The sequence below is a fragment of the Glycine max genome, chromosome 15 (assembly GCF_000004515.6).
Source record: "Glycine max cultivar Williams 82 chromosome 15, Glycine_max_v4.0, whole genome shotgun sequence".
In the NCBI taxonomy this organism is placed as follows: domain Eukaryota; kingdom Viridiplantae; phylum Streptophyta; class Magnoliopsida; order Fabales; family Fabaceae; genus Glycine; species Glycine max.
Genome location: NC_038251.2, coordinates 57,237 through 67,332, shown reverse-complemented (window position 1 = coordinate 67,332; position 10,096 = coordinate 57,237). Strand labels below are relative to the sequence as shown.

The window sequence follows — 10,096 nt, the reverse complement described above, 5'->3', positions numbered from 1 at the left end:
CAAATGATTGATCAAATCACAAACTAACATTAAGAACAAGAAAATAATAATAATATTGAATATTCATTAAATAAATAATGAGAATAATTACATGATAGTTGCTAATACACAAAATCCCCAATACAAGAAAGATAACTCCTCATTGGCATGACAAATCACCAACAATTACAAGAACAGGGGGGATGAAGAGTAAAGGTGAAGAAATAAAGAGACAATGCTAAAATGAGCTTCAACCGCAAACATAGAATCCTAGGACACTCTGATACTAATCCAATGAAAAGACATCTTAAATAGGATGAGAATCTCTACTCCCTAATTCTTTTTTTGACAGGGAGTTTTGTTCGCTTGATGAGTTCAAGCACTGACATGACCTCTTCAACTTCCATCCTGCCACATGTTCTCTCTTTGGGCGCCTTCCTCAATGAGCAAGTGAATTAACCCGCTATTTAATCAACTAAAATCTTCAAATCTTCAACTTCTATTCTAGATATACTAACACCCTGCAAAACACAATAAAAGCTAATTAAAAAAAATTTAAAATTAACTACACGAAACTAAAACCTACAAGAGCATTAAATTTTGACTAAGTGATATCAAACTAAACAATAAATGAGAAAAAAAATTAAGATAATTGATGTGAAAATTAAATACAAAAATTAAGAATGCACAACAATTATCAATGCTCCATCAATCTCAAAAACCCCATGGTTAGTTTTACTTGAAGACAAGTTTATACAAGTCCATCAATCTCAAGTTGATAGCAACACGAACACTCACACGGCCAGGGGTACTACTAGTAACACCCACACACACACACTGCAAGGCCCAACAGAGATAAACGGCCACCCCACTACTTGAAGGACTATACTACATGAATCAGAAGAAGAGTCCTCAAAGCACAGATGCAACCAATTTACGAATTATAGTAATATTCTAGAAGAGAGCTTCTGTTAGGATATTCTAGAAGCAATGATTGTTAGGATATTCTATTATCAGAGTTTGTTATAGAATTTGAATTCCTGTTATTAGTAATGTATAAATAAGGTTGCAATGAATGAAAAAGATAAGAAAGAAATTATCCATAAGGCTTATGCACAGGAGGTACCTTGTCCTCGAAACAAGGCCTTGATCTCCACCCTTATCACAAGTCGTTCATGCATTGAGTCCAATTTAGTTGGTATATTGTATTTCTTGCTAGATACACATATGCACACTAAGAGGAATAAGAGGAAGCATGAAGAGGAAATGCAAGATGAGAGAATAGAGATTTTTCTCATTAACTAACTATATCCAAATACAAGAAATGAGTTTTATATATCCAACTACATACAGCTGGATGGTGTAAATCTGTAACTATATTAACTAACTTTCAGACTTTTGGATTACACACCAACAACTTCAACTTCCAACGTCTCTTGCTGCCATAGACGTGCATGGATTTGCACTTTTTCGGCAACGGCAACGGCAACGGCAACGCGCACAAGATCGCCGGCAGCTAATATGTTTGATTTTTTTCCCTATTGCAAACTTGCAATCTAGCAATAACTGGAACTCGCGATTACATCAACAACAATTCCTCATCATAGACTTGCTAGGTTTTTTAATTTAAAGTTGATGAGAGTCATGTTGAAAGTTGAGATCTTCAGTGATTTGGGTTTCAATTTAAGTATTGGGATTTGGCTGGTTTTTTTACTCAGATTGATGTTTTGGTAGAAATTCTTTTTATGACTGGGTAATTTCTTCTTCAATGCCACTACTGGTGTCTAAGAGGGAAAAGAATTTTTGGTGGAACTTCTCATACCGCTACTGATGCTAGTTTTAGAAGGATTTTTTTATCCTAATTTTTGTTTTCTCCTTTTAATTTTTATGAATTGTTCTTTCTTCTAAAAAAATATTGTTATAGTTTTAAAAGTGGGATGTTATTCAATTTTTATTGCTTTTTGCTGAACAGAACCAAGCCTTATTATTACTTGTGTATTATGGCTTGTTATAGCTCGGATACATACCTTCCAAGAGCTTGCACCAACAACCAAAAAAATTTAAGGACGAAACCTTTGTTGGTGGTGGCATTATTTAAAGTTGGTTTTGGCACTTTTTTAAAGGAACGATCGAGAAAGTAAAGCAGGTATAACTTGATAGATGAATTTTTTGGAGTGTGTTGTTTTGTTTACAAGGGCAAGGAAGAGGATAAGCATATTTTAGGGAAAATAAATCATTAAAAAGCATGTGCTAGTCACCTGCTTAGTTTTTGTTAAATTTATTAACGGGTGTTAGGGGATCTTAGTGTAACACATGACCGAAAATTAAGGGGTTAGTGTAGGGTGAAAATAAGAAGGGATGAATAAAAATATAAGAAAAGTTAGTGTGATTTGCTCTAAATATTAATAGTACTAAGGATGAGAGTTATAATAAAATTTTCAAATAATTTAGCCAACATTTCCTTACAGGGATAATAATGGGTGAGTTTGTCTATCCTTATTCTCTTCTCCACAATGGTGAAAAAATGAAACACAATTTCATTTCTATTGAGTTTAGGGAAATCTGTGAGAAGTTCATCTCACATTTTTTAAAAAAATATTTGTTCATACATTTTAAATAAATTATATATTAAGTTATTAATTACATTTTATTTTAATTAATAATTACATATAATATATATAATAATAGAATTATATATAAATATATAACACATTAATAATAATTATAAAAATATATGTAAAGAACTAACATAACACACCTACTTAATCATAACATTTTTTTATCATTATTTATACATGCCCTATTGTAGCTACTTATCCTTGTGTATAGTGTTTCAATCATGGGATCACCAACCTCGATTCACATGGAGTACACTTCAACTAAGGGTGTTGTTAGGTGCACCCAATATTTCTCATTTTTCCAATTTTGCCGTTCACTCTTATAATAGCCCAAGCAAGACTTAAACCTGTGACTTTCAAGTTATTAGCACAACACTCTAATCAATTAAGCTAATGAGCCAATTGCGTTATAAAATAAATAATGTTGTTATACATAACACTAAAATTTCTAATGTATATTTAATGTGCATGTAAATTTAAATAATAAATTTTGTAACAATTAATTTTGATGTAAATCATACAAATTATTTAATCTGTATATTTTTTTTAAAAAATAAAAAAAATATTTACTATTACAAAATTTAATATATATATTATTGATGTGTCATTAATTTTTTTTACTATTACAAAATTTAAATATATATTAAATAATTAATGACACATCAATAATATATATTAAATTTTGTAATAGTAAATGTTTTTATTTTTTTAAAAATACGGATTAAATAATTCGTATGCTTTATATCAAAATTAATTATCACAAAATTTATTATTTAAATTTACATGTTCATTAAATATACATTAGAAATTTTAGTATTATGAGTTGGTTAAATCATTGTACTAACAACCTGAAAGTCATAGGTTGGAATTCTTACGGAAGAACTTCTTTCGCAGGATTTTCAGGGGGGCACAATTTTTTATTTTTTATTTTATTTAAATACTTGGATTATAGAAATAATAATATTTAAGCATTATTTATCTATTTTATTATATTTCCTAACAAAACATTTTATTTTGTTTTTAAAAGTATTCATTACAAAAATAATAACATTTTTTCTCTTTTTAGACAAATATAATATTTTTTATAAAAAAATATTTTTCTTTTATAGTCTTCATCTTTGAAATAACTATATTTTTTTTAAAACAAAATATTCAATTATTCGATGTATTTATTTTATTTGTTAATATCTTTTACTTTTATAATGTATTATTATTTTAAAGGTTATAAATATTTATATTGTTACTATCATTCTTTCTTTTATATAATTGATTCGAGAAATTGAATATTTTTTATAATTAATCTTTATCTATGAGATAAACTTACACATAGTAAAGTGATAACTTTAATTTTGAGACTTACTATAAGATTATTCTCCTTTTTTTTATTACTAGCATTCATTCATATATTCTTTTTTTTCTCTCATATCTCATTTTTATTCTTTTTGTTATTGTTATCTCGATCTAATCTTGCTTTTAAGTATATAATAATATAAGTCTGATTCTTGAATGTATAAAATTAAACACCATTATATAAACTTTGGAAAAATAAATTAAATATTAAAATTATTATGGTCTCTTCTCAATTAAGAGGTATTTTGATCCAATTGGAGTACACTTTGGTCAACATCATTAAGCGACCAATCCAAATCAGAAAATCCATTTTGGTTGCATCATTGTCTAACCTCAGTTAAAAGATATCAGATCTTGTGTGACGCCCTTTATCCCTCACATATATGTATTAATAATAAAAGAAGTATTTAAAACACATTTAAATACAAGTCTTTGAAAAGGTAAAAGGCTCACATTCTATTTTCTAACATCATAATAAAACTTGTCTAAATAAATAATAAATGATCTCGGCTCAAAACAAGGTCGTCCAAGACTTCATGCAATTAATATAGAAACCTATACTCCAGTGTCACATCTTATCAGAGCATTGTGTTCCCGTATCCTCTAGCATGAGGTTCTTCATAGTCATCCACCTAATCATCTACTCCTACGAACATAAAATTCGAGATCATCACAAGATCCAAACATAAATAGCACACGGGGAGTGAATTATCACATTTCTAATTAACAGAGAGAAACAAGATAACATATATGTATAAATATCATATAAACAAAATACAACTTACTTAAGCATAACTCACGTTATTTCATCACTTTGTCCCACAACATCACATCACAACACCACACGTCTCATTAGTTTTCACAACGTACTCAATGATCAAAACACAATATCATTAAATCAATCAATATCGATCAATACACAAGTGTTATGCAACAGATACACTAAGACTCAATCCTATATGCAATGTGGTACCATGTCAGTGAAAAACTTCGTCAGGCGCCTAAGAGTACATAACAAGACAAATCACACACTATCAAGTCACGTCACTCTCACTGGGTAAAATCATAGGGAGATCAGTCAGGATCACGCTATTTTGCGAGAATGCTCCAACCACATGAGATCAACATAGGCTTAAAGGACCACTCAAATCGGGTGTATTTATCCCCAAGGCCTACACTCCGAAGAGTCCATTAGAGTCTCTCCCTCCTAATTCAGGTCCAACCCAGAAAACATTTTAGTACACAGACTCTATCTATGAACTGTACAAAACACACGACTCCTCAATTGTTTTCAAAATAATTTTATCTCATCGCGCTTGTGATTAATCTCATCGAATCCCTACATTGGTTCCTATCACAAAACTCTATTTATTTATTTTTTATTATTTTATAAAAAAACTCTATTTTATTCTCTATCAATTGAATAAATAAAATACATTTTTTTTATTTTCTCTCAAACCATTACTTTAATTAATAAAGTTATTTTTCCTTATTTATTTAATTATAAAAATCTCATTATTTTTCTAAAACTCTATTTATTTATAAATAAAAATTCTTTTTAAATTAATTTAAAAAATGAGATGTTACTTATGGATTCATATCTGTGACCATTTTAAACGCATCATCTATAAATGTATAATTAGCTAAAATTTAATACACGTACTTACTCTTTATTGTAGTATCGCATGCTTCAATAGTAAAATAAATAATATTTATCATTTATAAAATGATATTAAAAGTGTAATTAAGTTTGCTTAGACTTGTACTAGTATTAACATATTCCTCTCTTTCTCCTTCTGCTACAACAATACTTTCTCTTTTTCTCTAGTGCACACACTTGATCAAATACTGATTTTAGAAGAAAAATGCCCTGAAGTTATTCAATATGAATTAATTGGTAGTAGTCTTCATTGAATATCTCAAATTATTTTAATATATATTTACCATAATTAAGCCTTGAGCTGATTATTTATATATGGATTGTCCAACTAAAATTAGTATCACACATGGTCTTACGGGCTGTTTTAGTTTGTATGGTTGTCCTACTAGTATGGTCGACAAGCCTTTATGCAATCACCATTTGGAGAAATCTTATATTTCAATGGATTTGTGGACCTCAGATCCATGAATCCAGTTTAATGGATCTGGGAATCTAGCCAAGGCACCCTTTGCGTCATCTCCCGAGAATCACAAGAATGGTTAGAGGGGAAAACCTATTTAAATAGACATGTTCAATTCACACATGTTAGGTACCATGTTACTATAACTTACCATGTTACTATAACTTATTAGACTCTTGAGTTTTCTTCAAGTTCGAAGATCTCTAACAAACATACTCTCTATAGTTTTTTTTTATATATATATAAAACAAAATCAATTGATTACAATGGCTGAACAAATATAAGATAATAAAAAGATACTTTCATATGTTTGATAAAATCAACTTGTTACTTGAAAGCTTATAAACTATAATATAAGAGCTGAAAAACTAAATATTAACTCAAAATTTATAAATTAACTGATTTAATTGAAAATATTTAATAAGATAAATTGATAGGTTAATTAATAAATATTAAATGATATATAATGACATATTTAATATTTCTAATATTTGTGATGATGTGATGGTGTGAGAGGTTTGCCTTTATCAGATGATCAAACATTTTATTGTACACCACCAATTCATAGGAAACTTTTTTTTCTTTGACCAAAGCAAATCCTATGGATTGAAAAAGGCACACTTGGTACCAATTGCTCAGGGTGGGCATCATCAATTCAATTGTGGGTAGAGTTTAATTAACAAATTTCATTTTTACGAATTAAATTGATAAAATAAAAATTATGTAAGAAAATAAATTAGGTCATATAATTTAAAAAAACAGAATAATTTAATAAATAATTATAAAGTTGATATAATTTAAAGAATTTTTAATCTTAGGAAATAATGTAGCATGAACATTGTCAAGTTGATTATCATGTGTGTTGTGTGTTTAAGAACATAAAATTAGATATGAAAATTAATTAATTTGGAGACAACAAACAAAAAAGATAAAAAAAAATTTAAACTGAATAAAATAGTAAAATAAAATGAAAAAAAAGAAAAATTAATAAATTATAAACTAACTTATTTTTCATGCTTGAATTACTAAAATAAACATATATACCAAACAAATTTATTTTAACAAAAAAAAACTTATAAGTTAATCAAAGTAACTTATCTAATAGAGAATGATGAAATATTTTTAGGACTCAATCCCTTTAGCCTTACTAATCATATACTACTTGTTAGCAATTAATATTTTTTGTTAATACGTGCGTGTTTTGCACAATGACTAGCACTAGAGATTTAAAATTGGGAGAAATGTTTATATATACAGAGATTTGTGAAATTAAGAAAGAGGTTGCCTAATTCCTAACTAGTTCTATATGGAGGAGTAAAAATACAAAATGGTTCAGTTAGAAAAATGGCTAAAAAGTTATGTTAACAAGAAAAACAGATGGAGACAAAAACTAATTAATTAATTAAAGGAATTTAAGATTAATTGATGGCATATGTTCATCTTCATGGGGAAAGCCACCTTCCACGGGTACAAATGTGTAGGTTCCAAATAAAGTCGGAGTGAAGCAGCTGAAAAGAAAAGCTAGTGAGAATCACACAGCTATATAAGCATTTCTTTCGGTGGTGATGAGAGTGGAGGAGTATTCTCCAATAATGGCATCATTTTCAGTCTCTTTCAAGTCTTCAACTTGCTCAAGAGCTTCCTTGATATCTAGCCTTCTTTCCACATTCTCCTCACAACAGCTTAAGCCAATCTTTAAAAGTTTGAGCAATTCAGCTTTACTATTTCCGATTCCTCCCATCTCTACGTCAAACACGTCAGTGGTGCGCTTCTCAGTAATCATGGTATTTACCCAACTGGCTATGTCAGAATCAGTATTATGCCTAAGTGTGAGATAGTTTTCTGGGAATTTGCCGGTCAAGATCTCCAGTATCAGAATTCCAAAACTCCACACATCAGTCTTCTTTGTAATGCGACCAAGTTGAGCATACTCGGGAGATTTGTAAGGCATGATGATTTGTTGGGCATGGTCAAGGTTGATGACGGGACTGAGGGCATAATCAGTGAGTAGGGGCTCGAAGGATTCATCCAAAAGCACGTTGGAAGATTTGATATGACCGTGAGGCACAATCACGCTTGGGAGGGAACTGTATAGGTGAGCCAAACCCCTGGCTACACCTTTCACGATTTTCAAGCGAGTGGGCCAATCAAGTCCTGGCCTTTGATAGTCACGATTACCTTCATAGTATACATGAAATAATACAAAAGATGATTAATTGCTAAAGTATATATAAACAGACAAGACAGGCGATCTATAAGTAACTGATGAAGTACGTACCATGAAGATGGCTGGCCAAGCAACCGTTGTCAACAAAGGAAGTGAGTAAAAACTTTTCATCTTTTCGATAATAATAGGCGAGAAGAGGGAGAAGATTGGGATGGTTGAGGTTGCCCAGCCTTCTCATGTGCTCGTGGAACTCATCTCTTGGCACATTGTTCATGTGCTTGTACCTCTTGACAACCACGGCTTGACCGTCCAAAACAACGGCCTTGTAGGAAGACCCAAAACCGGCACTTCCTAAAATTTCGGCGGAGGCCTTTAGCAAATCCTGCAAATCAAACTTGGGTTGGTGATGGCTGAGGAATGTCAGTTTGCCAGCTTGTTCCCCCCTCCTGGAATGTCCATGGCCACCGCGATCTGATGATGAAACCAGCCTGGGACTAGCAGCATAGTGATCAGCTAGGCTTTTAGTTTTGACATAAATGGGAGGAGCGTAATTTTGGGAGGCTTGGCCCTGCAACGTATGATGTTTCTGTGACCTCAACCGACATATCACCAATAGGACTGCAACCAGGATGATGGCTATTATCAATGCTATGGCGATCACAGCAAGTAAAATTTTTAGAAGGCGCATTTTGGACGCCTCTGGGGCTCCCCTTTGGCAGTACTCGTTGGTCAGGGGCGGCCCGCATAGTCCCGGGTTTCCGCTAAATGAGGAGGCGTCGAAGGTGCTTAGATTGGCCGGGATGGGCCCCTCTAAGTCATTGTTAGACAGGTTGATAATCTTCAAACTTTTATTGCGTTGAAATTGGGGGATTTGACCTTGAAACTTGTTTGAGTCGAGCCTGAGGATGAGGAGACTGGGCAAGGTGGCAAGAGAGGAAGGAATTTGACCTGTGAACTCGTTGTTGGACATATACAGTTTCCTCAATCTATTCAAACCCGTAAACGCATCATCCGGTATCTGTCCGGAGAAATGATTATAGGACAAGTAGAGGGCCTTGAGATTTGGTAGCATCTTCACGTCAGGCAAGGGACCCACAAAGGTATTGTTCATTAGGCTAACCGTTCGGAGAGCGGGGATTGAACCCAGAGACTTTACGTCGATGTTGCCTGTTAGGCCCATGTTCTCAAGCCGCAACCCCCAAACCTTGTCATTCATACAAAACAGGCCCACCCAGTTGGGGATGTTGCCAGAGCACGGTGGCTTTCGGTTTATGGATGGGTCCCAACTACTAAGGGCTATCACATTTCTCAAAGAATCCCGGAACTTCAACAGTGCCTCAGCATCTGAAGACATCGCTGATGTGCACGAACATGATATTAATATTAAGGTGAACCACAACTTGACGACATTATTTGATGGTGCGCGCTCGAGCGAAGCAGAGCGCGCGCCCATTACCATTGAGTGACAATTACAATGATAATGACGGGATGAAAGAGCCAAAACCCACAAGTCAAGATTCAACTATATGTCATTCTTCGATCTCTTTATCATTATTATTATTATTATTATTATTATTATTATTATTATTATTATTATACAACACCATCTCTGATCATTAGTGGCCAAAGGCCAATGGCGATGGAGCTATTATGGGCTAAGAAAGAGGCTAGTAAGAACAGATCCAGAACAGATGACAGAAATAAGCGGAGAATGTGCTAATTTTTTTTTTTGTTGCGTCTCATGACATCTTAATTTTGGGTGTTCTCACAAGTTGAGCTGTTTGCGCGAGAGGTCTAAGGAGGTCCTCTGATTTTGTTCCTTCTTTCTTTTCAGCGTATGTAATTTAAGATAGCAAACCGTG

General features: G+C 32.3%; 1 protein-coding gene across 1 annotated transcript; it reads right to left on the bottom strand.

The window, feature by feature from the left end:
• Positions 1–7,398: 7,398 nt before the first annotated feature.
• LOC100801053 (pollen receptor-like kinase 4) lies at positions 7,399–9,878 on the bottom strand. Its single transcript, XM_003546853.5, has 2 exons — positions 8,346–9,878; positions 7,399–8,245 (listed from the first exon to the last, which is right to left on the bottom strand). The coding sequence occupies exons 1-2, from the start codon at positions 9,691–9,693 to the stop codon at positions 7,599–7,601; spliced, it is 1,995 nt and encodes a 664-aa protein (XP_003546901.2). The 5' UTR covers positions 9,694–9,878; the 3' UTR covers positions 7,399–7,598.
• Between the last annotated feature and the right edge of the window lie 218 nt (positions 9,879–10,096).

Bases quoted from the DNA above. Each gene is read 5' to 3' on its own strand.
- LOC100801053 (XM_003546853.5), bottom strand. From the start codon at position 9,693: ATGGTAATGGGCGCGCGCTCTGCTTCGCTCGAGCGCGCACCATCAAAT. The intron at 8,246-8,345 runs GTACGTACTTCA...TATACTATGAAG, and splicing joins CTTGGCCAGCCATCTTCATG to GTAATCGTGACTATCAAAGG.